Raw genomic sequence first — 18,922 nt, 5'->3', positions numbered from 1 at the left:
CCAGGAAGCCCTTTGCACCTCTGAGCCCTCATTGTTGACTGCGTTGCAGACACATTATGTGTGTTTACAGATGAAAAAGCGAAAATAAAACCGATGCTGGCTTTAAAATTCTGTTCAGCACAGCCTTCTGCACTGATTCAAAATGTTTATAAACACAGAAGTTAATGTAATCAGCACTGCAGCAAATACACACCAGGTACACGGTGGAGACAGGAGTGTCAAATGCTCTTCCAGCGCAGAATGACAGGTCTCTGCTGTGGGCTCTTCAGCAAACAAAAGCAGCTGAAAAAAACCCACTGAGGAATGTTTTAAAGAGCAATTCCTCCCCCCCTTCTTCCCTCCTTCCAATCCCCTCTGGTAATCATAATTGTAAGAAATAATGTAAGATGTCCATTCCCACAGAGCCTTTGAAGTCATAGGGACTTGCCAGACTGTGTGTGTACAGGGAGCCACTGGAAAGCAGCCACTGCTCGGAAAGAGGAGCGGAGGCACAGCCCCAGACATCAGTGGAGGAACGGGAGTTCACCAGTGTGGGGGAATTCCTGGGTGACATTTTCTCCTCCAAGGCAGGGAGCAGCCCTGAGGATGGAAATGCAGTGGTCCCCTGAAGACTATCCATCAGCCCAGCCCCATTGTTCCTGAGTATGTGCTGCGCTCATCCCAGAGCAGGCAGGAGCTGCATTTACGGAGATCTGGCTGAGCCATTTTGCCCTGACTCCAACCCAGCAACTGCTCAGCTCTGGAGAAGGATGTGTACTAGCTTGCCAGGGAAGACCCTGTCCAAAGGAGTTGTGTTATTGCAGAACCCTTACCAAACCCACCCCGCGTCCTCCTGTGCATTGCTAAAAGACCATGCTCACCCAGTGCGAAGGATTTGGGGAGGTGCATGTGAAACGTCCTATTACAGCAGGTTGCTGCAGAGACGTTACCTCACATGTCAGCATCAGCAGAAATCTCTTGTGCAGGCTGAACAGCCAAAATGCTGGGAGGACAAAACAGTGCTCGACTACAAGCAAGCCTTTTTTCTTTTTCTTTTTTTTTTTTAGCCAAATGTTGTTTCATGCTTTAATTGCAATTTTCAAGAACTATTTTAGCATGACAACTTATGTAAGTGCCGGCCAAGTTACTACACCATTTCTAGTATCTGTGCCTAAAACAGATTTCACAGGGGTGTAGAGGAAGGGACTTGTGTAACTTTTGGATCTCTGTTCCAGTGGCTAGTTGCCATCTAAAATGAGACTTGTACCATCCCTAAAAGTCAGGAAGGGGTAAATATCACTTCTGTACAGTATTAGGAATTATTTTCTTTGGGGAAGGGGGGATTCCTCACAGCCTAGTCCTTCAGACTATCTGAAGCACTGGGTGGGTTGTTTTTCTTTCTCTTTGTTTGTAGTGGAACATGTTTATAGATTTATGAAAGGGATTTCTGAGGCTCAGAGTGATTCATGTGTTCCTGTACTAGGAGTGGAAATGACGGGCAACCTTTGAAACTCCTGCCCTATTATTGCAGGCACCATGGTATATGAATTAGTCAGGGCTTCTGCTTCCACGTCTCTGGCTGGGATGTGCTTTAGAAATCTAATGCTGCGAGGGTTAGAAACCAGGAAAGAAACAATGGGCTAAACCGGCTGATAGAGCAAAGGAAAAGGCAGCCGCATTAGCCCCTCGGAGGACATGCACACAGAGACCTCCCCAAATTAAAAAAAAAAAAAGTATGCAATTAAATATGTTACACATTATGATCTTCCTCCCCTAGAAATAAAAAAACCTGCCAAACTATAGTATTCTGCTCCTGCCTTTCCTGCTCATGCAGAAGTCCCCTTGGGCTTCACAGAAATTTTGGACTCACAAAAAGCTGCAGAACAGGGGCCCCATGGCACTGTGTAATAAATCTTAGAAGTTAACAGCCAGAACTGTGCCAAATGTGATGGGTTTTGCTTTGTGCGGGATCATGAAAATAATACATTCTGGCTCAATAAGCTAGGCCTGATGCACCAGGGTGGATGGTCTACTGCTGTTGCTGCTAATGGATTTACATTTTAGTCTCAAATGTTTGAGGTCTGTGATTTGGAAGGCCAAGGCCCAAGGCTCTATCAAATCTTCCCATGTTCTGGAAGGGAAATCTTAATCACACCCCAGATGCAGCACTGAGGTGTCACCTTGCTTAGATCAAGCTGTGATCAATCCTGAATTTTTCTTTCTGCGATTGATTTGAGCATGCAACAAACTGGGGAGGAATTTCATGTATTTGCCATGTCTGTTCTGTGTTGCCCACAAGCCCCCAGGAACGGCATTCCCCTTCCTAGCCCCCATAGTGAATGACTTGGGAGGTTTCAGTGTTTGCCAAACCATCACTGCTCCCCACAGTGCACCAAAGGGCTGCCAAGGGTGAGAACAGACCTGCCTTGTGTCCCGCAGCATCACACCTTTGGCCATTCTCTTTCCTTTCACAGAGCAAGACCTCTAGCTGCTGGGCCTGTGCAGGAAACCCTGAACATGTGAAGCGAGGGTAACCAATCTGAGATGTCTTTGCCTGGGTTTGCAGAAAGCTTAAAATGATAGTTCTGAGGTCTGGCCTGCCCCATGCATCTCAGCGGAGGCTAGCTCAGGTGCCAGCGGCAATACATTGAAAGGGAGATGGAGAGTGTCACACTGGGAAAAATGTAAGTTGGAACATTGTGTAATGTGGGGGACTCGATTGCGGCTTGGAGAGATCTGCCCAGGGGAGTAATGTCTCATCAGCGATACCTCTTTAATGGAAACAGGAAAAGAAATAATAAGAGTTTATGGATTAAAGGTGAAACTAGCCAGATAAACAGTCCAAGGGCAGGAAAACCAACTGCTGAAACCACCTTTGCAAGGATGCTGGGAGCTCTCCACAGCTTGCCTGTCCACGAGGACAGGGGGTTGCACTTCCAAGCTCTGGCCAGCAGCTTTACAGAAGAGGGAGGAGGCAGAAATCATCGGCGGAAGTTCAGCAGCCTCCGCTCCACGAGCAGGATGTCCAGAGGAATCTCAGTGGCCTTAAAGTCTGTGAATCTATGAACTAAACCTCATTACTACGTAATAACTTTTGTTATTTTGGAACAAACCTTGTATCTGCCTAATCCGCTTTGTTACAGAGCTGCCCATCCTTCCCTGGAACAGGAATTAACTTCTAAATGAATTAAAAGGAGGAGGAGACTGCTGAAGGGGTCCTTAGAGGTATCTTTTTATAGCTGCTGGCTGCCCCCCCTACCCTTCTCCACTACGTGTGCACTGATTCTGTCCTTTTCTGCTTGCCAGGCATTGATTTGTTCCTGTGTTGTTCTAATGGAGCTTGAAATCAACATGACTTTGTTGTTGGTTGTTGTCATTGTTGGTCACATCTTTTGTTTGGGGTGCATCCTTGTGGAGGCCAGGGCAGCTCAGGAGCTGGCATTAGCAGGCTAAATACCTCCTTAGCAAAAGATCCACAAAGGCCGCGTCTGTGTCCACATAAGAAGGGCTGTTACAAAGCACGGCAAACCAGTGCCTCCCTCCTCCAGCGCACCAGCCCTTGTGCTGATTCTGAATCCCCTCGCTTATCAGCGCACACACAATGTGCCCAGAACAAGATCCTTCTGTCAGGAGGCCCCATGAAAACGCTGTATATTGCTGAGGATCTGCACACAGAAGCATTTATGAGCGTAAATCTGGATTCCGTCCGATAGCTATGTCTATTTCACACACGGTTTATGTCAGGCATTTTTACACGTCCTAGCGACGGCCGGATAGGTCGGCTGCTGTCCGCGCCAGCAGCCACGGCCCAGGCGTTCCACCACCCGCAAGGGAATTCAGAAAACAACCTTCCAGTCCGCACAACCCGGCTGCTGAGGCACGGCACCTTCGGAGTCCTCCCGAGAGGCGCCCCGGCCTCCGAGCTCACCCCCCGCAAGCGCGCCGGACCCTTGCCGAACAAAAGACAGCTGCCGGCAGCAGCCATCGGAGGGGAGAGGCGAGGGGCGAGGCTGGGGCGCCCTGCCAGCCGCCGCCCCGCCGGCCCGCCGAGGCGGGCAGAGCCGGGGGCCAGAGGCAGCCCCGGGGAGCGGCGATCCCCCCCCGGCGGGGTGGCTGCCGGGCGGCGGCGTGTCGGGCTGCGGGGCAGGCAAAGAGTTAACGCTGCGCCCTCCTTCCGCTGTGCACTGACATCACGCGGGAGAGGGCGAGCGCCGCCGCCGCCCCGCCCGCGATCGTGTGCGTGCGAGTGCGAGTGCGAGTGGGAGCGGGAGTGGGAGCGGGCGGCCGTGCCTTGCAGCCCCCTGCCCCGCGGCCGCCCCGGCCCCGCGCCCCCCGCCCGGCCATGGATCGCCGCAGCCGGCCCCACGCCGCCGCCGCCGCCGCCCCCTGAGCGCCGCCGGGCTCCCGGCGCCCCGGGAAGAGGAGGTCAGGCAGCGGGCGGGGGCCGCCAAACCCCGCCGCCGGAGCCACGGGACCGCCGCTCGCCGCCCGCGGAGGGCTCTCCTTCGCTGGTCTTCATTTATTTTTCCTCCCCCCTGCTTTTTTTTTTTTTGCTTTTTTTTTTTTTATTGCCTTTCTCCCCTCCCCTTCTCACTCGCCCGGCGCTGCGGACGTGCTCGCTCCCGGAGGAAGGCACCCGCGCTGCCCCGCGCCCGCGGAGAGGGGCCCCGCGCCCCCCCGAGCCCCAGGGCCCCCGCGGATGTGCGAAGCTCGGCTCCGGCCGCCCGCCCCCCCGCCGGCCTGCCTGCTGGGCGCACCGCCTCTTTGTCCTCCGGCACCCACGTTTTTACGGGTTTTTATTTTTTTTTAAGCAGACCTGAACATCGCTGGGGGCGGGGAGGGGGGCGGGGGCCAGCGACGCTGCCAGACCGACCCCTGCCCGTTTCTGCCACGGAACTCTCATGGCTCCGCAGCTGCAGGGAAGTTGCCGTGCATCTCGTTGGACTATCGGAGTTTGCATCCTGGCGGCCGCGCTCCTACCAGGTGAGCCGCTGCCGGCCGGTCCCCCGGGAGGCGGTGGGCTCTGCCGGGGGGGCTGCGGCGTGCCGATGCGGGAAGGGGGTGCGGGAAGAGCTGCGGAGCGGCGGGAAAGGACGGGATCGGCTTTTTGGGGTGCGCGCCCGGGTCCGGAGCAGGTGTGGAAGCATCTGCGTGAGGGTGGGAGAGAGCCGGGGCCGATTTCATCTCTGGCTTGGAGAGAAACAACACGATCGTTTGTTTTGGAAGCAGCTGCAGGCTGTGGGCTCCGGAGTCCTGCGAGCTGAGGCGGTTTGTTTGCTTTTTGGATCGAGCAACGTCTAGCGAGGCACAGCAGCCGGGCTTCCCGGGAAAGGAAGCCACAAGACTGGGTGATGAGCACAGATGTTTCGGCGGGAGAGATGGAAGGTTTCAGCTGTCCAGCATCCCCGGAATCCCCGCTCCCCTCAACACACACACACACACACACACACACACACACACACACAGTTCCCCTGGGCTCTTTTGTGGAGGGGCTGGACTGCTAACGGGTTTCAGACCTTCCTACCACTGCTTTTGCGCTTTGATGTCTGATGGCGTCTGATCCATCCCTTTGGTTCTGATCCATCCCCGAAGAGGAGGAGATGGGCAAAGATTTGGATCAACGTCTCCCCAGCTCATTCGACCTATCCTGGCGGTTGCAGAAGCACCCGTGTGTCCCCACCCCAGGGCTTGATCCTGCCCTGGGCTCTAGCACAGCTCTTAGAAGTGGGAGAGTGACCCACTTTGCGAAGTGCCCTGGGGGGGACTCATTTATTCTGCTGCGGTGCAGAATGGGTTAATGCCATCCTGGAGGTCTTTCCAGAGTTGACTGTCGGAGGCATGGAAATAGGACCAGCAGTCTGGGTTTACAGTGGTTGTGAATGAACTGTGAAATGCAGATAGAACCGATGTTTGCCTTGTTGAGACTAGGCTTCTGGTGGCTGGTTCTGGAGTGCATGACAGCGGGCACATGTGCCACCTCGGGTCAGTATCCAGCCTACTGCAGGGGCAAGAGGCAGCCTATGCCTGCAGAGGGAGTGGGATCTGGAGCTGGAGAGAAGTTGCAGTGAAGACAGGGTGGAATTTCCTCTGCTCCTCCACTCACTGGGCTCGGGCAGAATCCTAGAAGAGCAGCCAGGCTGGCTGGGCTGTGACTCTTGAAATGTGGCTGCAGTTAGCAAGGTCTGGGCCAAAGCACTGGCCATCAGAGCTAATGCCAGGGCCCAGGGTTCCCCAGTGTTGGCAAAGACAAAGAGGATAACATTGAGGGCATGGGAGACCGACAGAGCACAGTGACTGCATGGTCCAGCTAAAATGGATGAGGGCAGAGGTGAAATGGGTGGTGGTGGTGAGTGGTCAACAAACCAGGGAGACAGTGAAAGGGAAAAGGTTAACAGACTGATGAGAAACCAGGTCTGGGTATACCCTTGTATTCCTAGGACAAAGGGATCTGCTGTGCCTTGCAAAAAGAGATGATGGAAGGGACAGCCTGGGGTTCCCTGCACTCCACTGTGCTTCCAGGCAGGTGCCTGGCTGAGCCCTGGCTGCTCACAAGCAGTCGCAGAACTTTCCATGCTATTCTTCACCTGGTCTTCCCTCCTTCTTATCCCTCCACCGGGCAGCCCCATGCAGGAAACCCTCCCCACAACCCCTGGGAAAGGCGCTGGAGGTGGAGTAACACTGTGGTGACTGTGTTGGGTAAACCAAAAGGGATTTACGTTCCCCTTTCACCAAGGAGACACACAGATAGTGACCCTGGGGCAGCCTGGCATCTCACCTTGTCCTGCCAAGAGAGACTTTTTTCCCCCATTCATCCCATTTTTGCCTGTTCTGGAGGCTTTGCTGCCAGCAGTTAGACAATCTCGTCTCCTGCCACTCTGCAGTAGCATGGTAGTTTGTCTTGTATTGTCCCACTGTCAGCTCTGCCAGCATAAGCCAGTGGTGCATCTAGTGGTGCCTTGCCAAGGAAAGGGTACAGCCAGCTCTGCAATGCTCCAGGAACATAATCCCTCCCGACCCCGTCCGTGATCACCGAGTACCCTGCAGCCTGTGTGGGCGAGATGCTCGGCTGGACCAGTTTAGTGGTAGATGTGCCACATTTGCAGGAATGACTGATCCTGTATTACATACTTATTCATTCGTTCGTTTCCTTCGTTCGTGCGGGATGCATCCCAGAGCTGTAGGGAAGGACCAGCATAGTACTGTGCTAGGTGTTACACAAAGCCGTAGCAGACTGACAGTCCTTACTACACCACAGGTCTGAATGCCATACTGAGGCAGGTAGTTCCTCAAGTTTGCAATGCATTGTGCTAAAATCAGCTGAGGGTGTATGTATAACAAGCTATACGTAAAGCGTTGAACGCAGGCAGTCTTGCTTATCAAGCAGAAGGGGAGAGGGGAACTTAGGATCCTCTGTTATAAGTGAATTAATAGCTGTGGACTTTGTTGGAAAATGTGGTTTGGTACCTAGCACCCAAGAAGTATGAGAGGAAGGCAGGAGACACTACCTGCTTTCTGGAAAACCTTTCATGCTCATCTGGTCAATGCCATTTCATTTTGTTCCCATCCACGTATACTACCTCCCCCTTCTGACAATGTTAGCTTTTCTTCTGATAAGGAAATAAAAGTTCCCTGCAATAAAAGCTATAAGGAGGCCCTTATAAAAGTCTGTTTTACAAGTTGTCTTTAATGTGATCAGCTCAATCGTCCAGAACGGATTCAATTCAGGGCTCCTGCAGCCTTCCATGCAAATCTGCCTACCTGTCCATTTGGAACCATTAACCAGGTATCAACTCAGGCTACAGCATTAGGACTTCAAGTTATTAATATGAATAGGGCTTATTGAAAAGCTGTGGGGTCCTGAGGAGGAGAGATCCTAGGCGTCTGATCTTCAGAGGTTAGCAACACTTGCTGTTAAATTCATGCTTTACAAGTCTTAACATTCTGTCTGTTTATCCCTGCCATCAAACTCAGTACAGCTCCGATGCAACCACGCGGAGCAGAGGCATTCATCTTGCGCTTGGTCCTGCATCTGAAGATCTGGGCCTCTGTTTCCAAATGCTGTCCTCTGTCTGGGGACAGATTCCTGTCTGCTATCGCTAGGCTACCTTTTGGGCTCTGAGAGGGGCCTGTGAGCTTTCCTTTGCAAAGTGCTTTGAGTTCCTCAGCAGGGGAGAGCTGGAGAGGTGTTTGAAGCTTTGACACAGGGTTTTTCCATCACGGCTCTCTAAAGCGGCATTGACTGAGCTGTAGTGACCTGGAGGCCTTAGGTCAAACTTGGCTGCAGCTGGAGGGAGGGTTCATTTTTGGGGAGGTACGACAGCTCTCTGGAGTGCTGAGAATAGTCAAAGTGTACCACTGCAGGATGTGGTCCATCTTGTAGTCTATAGAGCTGCCTTAATGACCCAAAGCAGCTTCCAAAAGGCAAAAAGTTGTCAGAGTTTGGTTCAGCCTTTGGTTTGTGTTCTTAGTTGTTGTTTTTTTCTTTCTCCCACCTATCTTCTCCCAAAACTCAGAAACAATAACATCAGGCTATGTCGGGAAGCAAAAGTGTGGCTTCTGCTGGTATTTTCTCATTAAATTTCGCTTGTTGCAGTGGAACCAACCCATCAGGTTTTAACCTGGCGTGAATTGATGAGCTCAAGTATGTGTCGGCATGGGTGAGGTGACAGGCTGTATTGAGAGCCAGCTCAGCCCACAAGCAGGAGGGTGTCTGCCCTATGGCCAGAGCCAGGAGACGATCGTGGTTAATGCTATTTGCTCTCTGAACCAGCAGCGTTAATCAAGTGAGAGCTCCCAGCCCACTGCACATGGATCTATTTGCAAAGGGATGTATGGAAAAGCAGGGATGTTACTACATCCAGCAGCACATCTAGCACAAGGCAAATACTCACGATTAACTGGTGGCTGACAAGATGCCGATGCTGGTGGAGCCCTGCACATCTTGCATAGCCCCTGCTCTGGGCTGCAACTGTACCAGCCACAAAGCCACGTTTACAGGGAGGCACCAGAAGGATCCTTTGGGTACCGCTCACACCTCAGCTGAATCACAAAGGGAACCAGAAGAGCCAGTTGTCGTGACCTGCTTCCCAGGCCTGCGTTTCCACTGGCACCCCTTGCCCTCTGCTAGCGCCACTAAGGCTGGGGACAGCGGGGACAGCCCATCATAAGTCTGGGGGAGGGCAGCCAGTGGCCACCACTAGCCAGGGAAAGGCTCTTTCCCACCTCCGGTGCCCTGGGGAGTTAGACAGCACCGCCAGCAGACAGGCATGTGGGGGAGGTGGTGGGGCAGTGCCAGGGGAAAAAGATTTTTTTGGAAGAGCAGAAGGCAGGCTGCCTGTAAATACTGCAGGGATGAGCTGGTAAAGTCCTCAGATGGATGGCCACAATCCTCAGGGCCTGGGAGAGAAGGTTTGCATCTTGCAACATCTTTGCTTGAGGTCGTAATGCCTCTTGCTTAGTCCTTTTCACACACCAGCAAGGCACATCCGTGCAAAAAGCAGAAACAAACAAGAGAGGGACAAAGGTACTCCAGTCTGAGCAACCCCTGGAGAGCTGCTTGCTTTTTCAAATACGTCACATTAAATCAGGCCAGCTCTGATGCAGGGTGAGTTGGTTCCGCCAGCCACTGGAGCTGGGACCTAGTGTGCATCTGAGACACTTATTGTGTTAATTACCAGAGCACAGCCATCCCAGCACAGCGAATTCAGAGCTCTGCAGTGAGGGCTCCCTAACCCAGATTGTTTAAGGTGAAAATTTGTTTAACTAAGGATTGAAACCTCTCGTGATACATCCCTTTGCTTTCCTCCTGGCTGCTGCTGAGCCGCAGATATTCCCCTGGCCTTACAATTCTCTTCGCTTCTCTCAGTGACAGTTTAGTCCAGGCTAGACTGGTGCATGTACCCTCGCAGCACACACGCACATACATCCCAGGACACGTGCATGTATCCTCTTGGTTTCATTTTCAAGGAGAGCCCTTGGCTCTACAGCAGAAGAGAAACTCCATCATACATGGGAGGAAGGACAGCTTCCTCTCAGTCTGCAGGCGAGAGCCCGTGGCAGCCAGACAGGCACCTCCCTGTCCTTCCGCTCTGCCACCATGCTAGGTTTAAAGTCCTGCATTTACAGTCTTGTCTCTGTCACGCGTAGGAATGGTTAGCAAAAGTTGCAGGTGCAAGGGCTATCCTTCCCAGCAGGAAGGATATTTTATATGGCCCGTGCTGTCATTTCTGTGTGTCCCTGCCTCCAGGGGCACCTGGGGAAGCATGGGGAATATAATGCCCTGCTGTCCATTTGCTGTTTCTCCTTGTCTCTGGGGCTGAAGCAGCTGTGCACGCAGGCTGGCATCATAAAAGCTGCAGCAGCTCTCGGCTCTGCAGCAATCCCAAGGCAGGTGAGCAGCAGCTACTGGGCGTGAGAGGGGGAGAAAGAGCTTCAGTCCCTTGCTGTTTGCCCAGCCCAGGAGGACAGGGAGTCCCAGACTAGGGAGGCTGCTTGTACCGTGCATGGCATAGGTCTGCAGCAACTGGGGCCAGGGGGAATCTGGCCAGCGGTTTCTTGTCCTTTTGGCATCTCTGTGGGGTGCTGGGAATGGATAGGAGGAAGTGACCCAACTTCATGAACCATCTCTTCTCCATTCCCCCACGACAAAGCTGTCCCTGCAGGAGATTTATAATCCTCCTTTGACATTATTTGGTGTGATGAAGGAGGAAAGTGTTTCTAAGCACTATCCACCCAACTCTGCCTCTCTCCCTCACTCTGCTCCAGGCCTGCCCTCCCTGGCTCTGAGCCAGTCCATTTGGAGACTGGTGTACAGCACTGCTTTCCATTTTCATTCATCCTACAGGTGGGCAGGTTGGAAAAGCTTGAGGAGAGGCAGGATCCATGTGACTCTCCTCTGTGAAAGAGCAAACACAGGGAAGAGGTTTTCTGTTCCTCATCCCAGCCTATTTGCCTTCCTAACTGCAGGAAATAGCAAAATGCCTCCATCTGCTCACAACCATGCAGGAATGCTACAGAAGGACCTGCAAATCACATCACTGCCTTGAAGCAGTGGCAGGTACCAGATGGACCACCTTGCTATGAGACAGCAGGTGCTCCCAAGCCTGGTTAGTCAAGAGGACTCTGCCTCCATGTCTCTTCTCAGCAGTTATCTCTCTGCTTGGGGAAACCCAGTAATCAGACCAATCTTGAGTCTACTTTTCCTTCTCATGGAAGATCTATTCCTCCCTCTGTGCTAGAGCGAAGCATCCGGAGGCATGGCCAGGAGTGACAGAGGGTCCATGCAGCTCGCAGCCAGTGGCTAACATCCAGCATTGCTGCTCTGGTGACAGGCAAGAGTGGTTCCCAGCACAAAGGCCCATCTGTGCGGGAGGCGAGCGGGCTGGAGCGGAGCACTGTGTGACCACCTGAGAGCAAAACCAGCCTTGTTCTCTGTGTGAGGCTAAAGACATGGTATCAGAACAGGCTGCTGCAGAGGAGGGTCTGTAGTCACATCACGTGGATCCAGGGGAGACACTGGATTTCAGCTGGCCGTATTGGTATCTACTTTTTGCCCTAAGGATTTCACACTTGGCAAAATCAAGCTTCATTTCTTATCCCCAGGCAAGATACCTTCTGGACTGAGGGGGATACTGCTTGAGAAGCTTTTCACTGACCGTTTTCACCGTCCCTAGGAAAGACAGCCCACGGGGGCAGTCTGGGGGCAGAGTTCTGGCTATGGACTCAGGGTCTAATGCTAATGTGTAGAAGAGGCTGGTGGGACTCAGGAACTGTGCTGAGTGTCCTAGCAAAGCCAGACCACTGGTCCATGACAGGCAGAAGTTACAGAGCTAGGAGAGAGTTTAATATGATGCACAGATTTACTCGGAGGCACATGCAGAGAGCTGGATAGTTCAGGAGAAAGGCCAGGGTTTCCGTCACTGTCTTCTCCTGGTCTCTGTCTAGAGCAGCTTGATACACGATGGCTATGCTGGTCTGTGTGAGGCACTGTGGCACTCAGGGCAGGGGAGAGCAGCAAGGGAGGAATGAACCCTGCCCTGTCTTTGAACCGCCCAAACAAATGAACTAGCCAAGCTCACAGTCCGGGGCCAGGTGAGTTATCAGCACACTGTGGAGTCATAACTCACCCCTCACCCAAACCCATGGCCGTGACCGGGGTTCCCTCTGCCTTGAAACATCTTCTCACCCTGCCACTGGGCTGGGACTAGAAATAAAGAGACTGTCGCAGTCTCTTGATGTGCTCCAGCTCGAGCTTTCCTAACTACTAGAGCTACAGCCACTGCACCAGAGACTGATGAGTGCTGCATGCCCAGCAGAGTGAATGCTGGGGTGAGCAGGAGAAGGGTGTGCATTGCTGCCACCACATTAAACATGCATACGAAGCCTGCAGTCATGAGTACACTGGTTTCACTGGAGAATTAAGCTACACCAAGCTAGAGCTACTTTTTTTCTTAGGGAGAGGCATCTAATGGGCTTTACTCTTTGACCTTTCCGGGGCTAGATAATCAGCACTGAGGCCCCTTGAAGGCAAGCCTAGAGTCACATTCCCACCAAAGTAGTTGTGCTGATGGCCTTCCTAGCCTAGAGGAAACTAGAGGAAATGTTAAGGATGAATAATCAAAGTCAGTTTAGGGGCTGTAAGTACACACAAGAAAAAGATCACCCTTGTTCTGAAGCAGTTGTAAACACACTGTTTTCTTGCTGTTCTTGCCTATGTCACCTTACTTAGCCAAGGCCTGTGTCATTTGAGAAGCAATGCTGTTTGAAGGGCTGGAAGAGAAGGCAGCAGCTAGTGGTTTGGTGGTGTACAGCAGAGGCAACTGCACAAGCTGTTCATTACTGGCCCTCTTCATGCTCTTCCCCTTGTTAGCTGCACCAGCAAGGTGGCTAGGGAGCGCGCTGCAGCAAGGGGTATCTTCTGGCTGCCGGGGAGAACCAAAGATGTGCCCATTTATGGTCATTCAGGACCAGGGATGTGTTGCATAGCAGCATCCTTGCCATGCTGTAATTTATATCAGCTGCCACAGTTTCCATTGGATACAGGACCCCTCTTGCTCTATAGGCAGTGCGGCTGGGTGCTGTTAGTCTGTGCATTGCACCCCGCAGTTGGGTACACTGGAGCTCTGTATGTTTTACTCAGGAAAGATGAGTTCATATTTGTGTACCAAGGGGCTGAAACCTTGCTAGTAGATGCTGAAGAAAGGGCAGTCTCAGACCAGCCCAGGATCCAAATCTATAGGACACCTGTTGTCATGAGTTCAAAGCCAAGTGCTGTGCTTGTTGTGTCATATTGGTAAAGCACGTGGTATCTTATGAAAGGCTTTAGAAAAGGCTTCTTGCCTTTTTCTTCGAGGCCATGGTTATGAAAGACACTCATCTGCACCAACACGTGAATCAACATGCGTGTACTGCAGTGGCACTTCTGTCCTGGTGTTTGCCCCTGTGCAGGCATGTCCACCCTGCTGCCAGCACTCCCCCCTCCCCAGGCTTGCATTGCTTTTCCACTGTGTCCCAGGGGTAATCAGGGAGAGGAGGGCGGTGAGGGCAAGGGGACCTGCTGCTATTGCTCGTGACATCTGCAGCAGCCCCTCTTGCTGCCCAGCCCAGATGGTGTGCTCCAGCCACAGGTGGGGATGTGAGACCTAGACCTTCGGGGCAGCAGCAACGCCCTTCTTGCGGCAGGGCACCAGGGCCAGGGCAGCCTCTGAACATCTGCTGTGTGCTGAAATGGAGGAGCCGGCTTGCGGGGGAACAGGGAGAGGCCAGGAGCTCTATATGTGCAAGTTTTATGAAGACACTTTCACTAGTGTTGGGGCTGAGCTTGCCAAACATATCTCATGTGCTTGGGTTCAGCAAGAACCCAGAGAAGGTGGGGGAGGGCTTACTGGGATCTCCTCACAGAAGGAGTGATTACAGTGTGCTCTGATCTTTAGAGGCGGCTTGTTTGGGGATTTGCTTGATGCTCTGATGCCTAATGGGTGCGCTCATGTATCCCTTTGATACAAGCTGAATAGGATCCTTTTGGGAGGATGACGGCAGTCCTGGTAAGGGGTGGGAGGGATAGGAGGGAGGGAGGCTTGCACAGAGCACGACTTGTAACGGGGGAAATGTTCTCAGTGCCTGAGGATTGGGGAGGGAATTAGGAGCAGGACTGAGTTTGGCAGGAGGAAAGCTGCAGTGATTGCAGAGAAAAGGCAGTGCTCTAGCAGTTTATCTTTGGGTCCTCTAGGACCCCCAAGAGCAAGGCTGAGAACTCTAACGTCGTTACACCTCTTGCGGCAGACTGTTGCTATGCAGCATCGTTCAACCTGCAATAAGTCAACCTCTGATCAGTCAGCCGTTGACAAGATTTCCTAGACGACTTCCAAAAAAGGAGCCCACCCCACTCCCCACCCTGCGCAGGGAAGGAAATGCTAACCTACTGGCGGAACAGTAAAGCGTCAGAAAGGAGAACTGGCCTGGTGATCCTGCCAAAGCTAATGCATGGATTTCACTGCCCCAAAGCTCAGGTGGCCTTGCCATGCAGATCAGCTGGGACACACAGCTCTAGCGGGCAAAGCACCACGTGGGGCTCTGTCCTGACTCTAACTCCAGGGCCACGTCCTTCAGTTGATATCCATGAGCAGGTCCCAGTACCCTGGTGTCGCATCTTCTCTGTGTCTGGTAACATGCTCGGGCTTTTGGCCCAGCAGACCAGACTGCTGTTCCCATGAGGGTGCCGCTGCATAAAGCCGTGTCATCTCATCTCCTATGGGACACCAAGTAAGCAGGGACAGCGCAGAAGTCACCCCTCAGGATTCAGAGCTGATTTGCATTTGCTACTGATTCAGTTGGGAACTGAACTAGCAATTTGCCAGTGAAAGAACCTTTATCCCCTGACTCCTTCCAGTCCTTCTGGGAGTTTGATTTCTCAGCTTACAACAGAAGGATAGTGGTAGGAATTAATTCTCTGGGGCTAATATTTCCAGCTATCACACTATAGAAAGAAAATTCTTTCTTTCTTTCTTGGCATGGCAGGAACAGACTTTCAAAAATGTACCCTGATTTTTAAATACCCTTTTCGCCTGTGGTGTAAATACTAAAATGTGTTTTTTTTGTCCCCTCTCTCCCGGAGTTTAAAAATATCGCTAGCCTGGGGAGGTGCTTCTTTCAGTGAGATTTATAACGGCTGCTCTCAAGTGATGTGGAAAATGAGCCTCCCTCTGCCCCATCCAGCCTGGCACCTTCCAAGAATTTATTTCCTTTATTTGCGTGAGCCTAAGAATACTTAGAGGCTGCATCTCTGCCCGAGCACTCTAATTATTTAAGTTTTGTTTATGGCCAGTCTCTGGGGAGCTGAGTAGGTCTGGGCTGCCCATCCTTCCCTCATCTGGGTAATTCAGCCCTGCATTACTGCCGTTTGATAATGATCAACAAATCACAGATGCTGTATCTGTTGCCCGCTATGTATCACCCCGGCTCTGTAAATTGGCTGAGCCTTCAGAGCTGATGTGAGTGAGATGTGCATGGCCTCTTGATGGCAAGGCTGCTGCACATAGGCGGGAGCAGCGAGCAAGATGTGGGCAGGGGTTTGTGAGTCACCGCAACGGGGGGCTTGCTGGGGCAGGGACTTTTGCACAGCACCTAGCAGGCAGGGATCCTGACCTAGCTGAAGCCTTTAGATGATCTCTCAGCTTTGCTTGTGCTAGGACTAAGCAAGAAGCAGGCAGCTTCCTATGCGAGCACAAAGCTTTTTCTCATTCCTGTCCAGCCACCCGAGTCCTGGTCAGCGCCCTGTGCCATGCCCATGCCAAACTGCCGCATTGCTTATCCCATGATCCCACGCTCACTGTTGTCTCTGGCAGCTGGTGGGAACCCCCTGCTGCTGGGGTGGCTGGGCACTGCTGGGGAGACAGGAGCCAGGGGTGTCAGGAGGCAGTGAGGAGGAGACACCCTCCCCATGCCCCCATGCTTGGTCAGCGCAGGCACCACTGGGCGGAGGAGGGAGGCTCTGTCCTCAGCACGGCCAGGTGAGGGTCTGGGCTCTGCTGCTGGCCAGTGTCCAGCTCCACAGTCAAGCTGTGGCTGCCTCTGGTCACAGCCTGACTCTGCCCCTCCTTCCTGCAGCACCTGCTCTGCCAGCACCCCTCAGACCCCACGTCTGTCTCCCCACTGTGCCCAGGCAGGTCCCTGCCCAGCTGCGGGACTGAGGCTGACTCCCCCGTTAACCTGCCTGGCCAGGCTGGAGAGTTTCGGTTGTGTGGGGCCCTTTTCCCACCCCTGTGCCAAAGCTTCCCAGCCCCAGCCTGATCCACAGGAATCCGTAGTTTCTGGAGGCTGCATGGTTGCCAGCGCCTCTGCTCCTGTCACACTTCATGATAAAGAGAGCGAGAGAGATTTTGATTACGTTACGACAAGCAACAGAGAGATGGAGTGAAAGCTGCAGTCTGCCTATTGTAATTCCAACTAGCAGCGATAATGTGGCCAAAGCTTGACAGCTGTATTGACCCAAAATTTGTATGGGGAGAACCTATAATGCAGTTTTCAAAGGTCCCTGGGGCATGGGGCCGAGCACATGTGCAGCTGTGGGGCAGGAGAGGAGAAGAAAGGCCTGCTTATAAAGGAGCACATGAACAGGCAACTGCATCTCATCATCTGAAATGCCAGAGCCAGCCCGATAGCTAAGCTCTCTCTCTAGGGCTGGATTTACCTCAAAATCTGTGCTGCAAAATCCCCTTGAACCCCTTGAGACTTCTTTCTACCAGCACGATGAAGCAGGTCTTCTTGGTGTGCATGTGGAATGAGTTTGTCAAGACTCAGTTTCTTCTCTAGACAGAATGTACCCAAGTAAAGTAAACCAGCAGTGATCTCCCTGCTGGGGAACAAAAGCCCAGGGCTGCATGGGAAAGGGGAAGGAAGGAGGAAGGGGGAGTTTCCCTCTTGCACTTCAAGGCAAGTCCTCAAGGTCAGAGCTGAGGCAGCCTGGCAGAGACTGTGGGCAGGCTGTTTGTGCAGATGCTGTCTCAGCTGTACCCTTTCTGTGGCTAAGGGGAGGACTCCAATTTGCAGGTTTGTTGGTATTGATCTGAGACCCTTGACTGGCTCTAAACTCTCTTTGGAAATAAAAGGCTGAAATAATTCTTTTTAGGTATATATTTTTTTGTACTGTTGACGTCCCAATTGCTGCCATGCCCGTAGAGTACCTTACAGTACCTCACTGGAAATGGGAATATCTGCTGCCTCACACTGACTTCTACCAGGCGTGAATCAGCTTTTACTTAAAGGGGAAGAATGGCCTGGAGGTGATGGCAAAAGCAGACTGGGCTCAGAAGGGCTGGCATCATTTCTTGGCTTTGCCACAAGCTCCCTGGAATATCCTTGACTAGCTCACTTCACCTCTGTGTGCCTTTCCTTGTCAGAAGCTGCCGGTAGCAGTCCCTCTATTTTCTGCTCGTATTGCCCTGTGTCTGCAGGGTGCCTTGCGCAACTGATCTTGCGGACGTTACTCAACACGAGCGGGAGACCATTTGCAAAGCACAGGGAAAGGTGACTCCCCTTTATTTTGTCATTTTTCATAGCAGCCAGGAGCCGGCAGCTCCTTGCCCAGGGATTTCAGAAGTTGTTGTTTTGCAAGATCAATGTGCAAGTATTCTGTCAGTGCAAACACTGGACCCAGTTTCTTACTGGTCTGAGTGTGTGATTTGTGGGTTGAAATCATGGAAGTGGATGAACATGATCCATTGGCTTCCTTGCCTGGTTTAATTCAAAGGCCTCTTGATTTCTCGCTCCACTAGTTTTGCATTTGGGTCACTTATGGTTTCTAGTCCCTGTCTGGGGGGGTTGCAGGTAGCTGAGAGGTATGGGCTGGACAGCCCTCCACACCCATGCTGCCTTGGCAACCCCGGGGCAGCTCCCACCCACAGCCTGGCTCTTTGCTGGACAATGCACCAGACAGGGCGGGTGACGGAGGTTGACGTTGTGCCCTGTCCTTGGTGGATTTGCTGTGAATGCTGAGGCAGGAAGAATGGCTGCGTGCTGGGGATGGTGATGTAACTCTTCAGATATCTGCAATGTAGCACTTCAAAAACTCTGTGGTCCTTCCATAGGAGGGGGCAGGCGGCAATGCCAATCCCGGCCCTACGAGCCATCCGACTTGTTTCTTGTGTGAGCCATCACACAGTACTGATTATAGCTGCCTCAGACAGCAGATGGATTTAAACAAATGGTTTTATGCTATGAAAGCTTTCTAGTCTATCTCCTGGATAGATTACGATTTTAGCCATGTGCAAGAGTCTACGGTATTCCAAGGCTCTGTGTGTGCAGCTTCCCTGGGAAGATGTGTACCACAACAAGCCATTTCTTTTTGTGGCCAAAGGATCTGCAAGATGCATTGAAGGAGGGGAAGGAGGTTCATGTCCAGGCTCCCTGGAAGCTTGGAGCTGGGACACTGCAGCTCAGTGTAAAAGCAAGGAAGCAGCAGGCTCAGCAGCTGCCTCCTGCCTGCGCAGGGTCTGCCTGCATCCCTTGTCTTACACCTTCTGCCCCAGCGTGCCCCAGCAAACCAGGCTGGGAGTGTTTCAGACTGGATGAATTATTACAAAATCCTGATCAGGACAGAGAGAGAAATGGAGGGTTTGAAGTTCAATAATTGTTGATTATTACCTAAGCTTCCCATGAGACTTCCTGGGAAAAAGACATGCCTCTTTTTTGCAAAGGTGTTTCACGGAACATCAGTCTCTGTCCTGGCCACACTGAGCCCTTTCTCTCTGCCTGCTTTCTGCCTCCAGTGAGATTAATAAAGAGCTGCTGGAGAGCGTCTTATCTAGCAGCTGAATAATGTTTGCAATACAGGGAGGGGAGGTAGATTTCATCTGGGAAAGAGAGCAGAGGGAAAAAGAAAGATGGGCTATTGGGGCAGGGGGAGGGTGTGGGCCAGGCTGTGCTGTGCTGGTGCGTGGGAAGTAGG

General features: G+C 52.5%; 1 protein-coding gene across 3 annotated transcripts in view; it reads left to right on the top strand.

The window, feature by feature from the left end:
• Positions 1 to 4,327: 4,327 nt before the first annotated feature.
• NECTIN1 (nectin cell adhesion molecule 1) overlaps positions 4,328 to 18,922 on the top strand; it is a 105,242-nt gene continuing 90,647 nt past the window's right edge. The window contains exon 1 of one of the 3 annotated variants that reach the window (XM_075442327.1): positions 4,328 to 4,962. In XM_075442327.1, the coding sequence (XP_075298442.1) occupies positions 4,881 to 4,962 (82 nt within the window). In that variant the 5' untranslated portion in view covers positions 4,328 to 4,880. The remainder of the gene's footprint in view (positions 4,963 to 18,922) is intronic. The other 2 variants (XM_075442329.1, XM_075442328.1) reach the window with 2 other exon arrangements.

Source organism: Opisthocomus hoazin, chromosome 24 (assembly GCF_030867145.1).
Source record: "Opisthocomus hoazin isolate bOpiHoa1 chromosome 24, bOpiHoa1.hap1, whole genome shotgun sequence".
Lineage (NCBI taxonomy): Eukaryota > Metazoa > Chordata > Aves > Opisthocomiformes > Opisthocomidae > Opisthocomus > Opisthocomus hoazin.
Note: the sequence above shows the minus strand (reverse complement) of the source record. Positions and strands in the feature narration are given on the sequence as shown.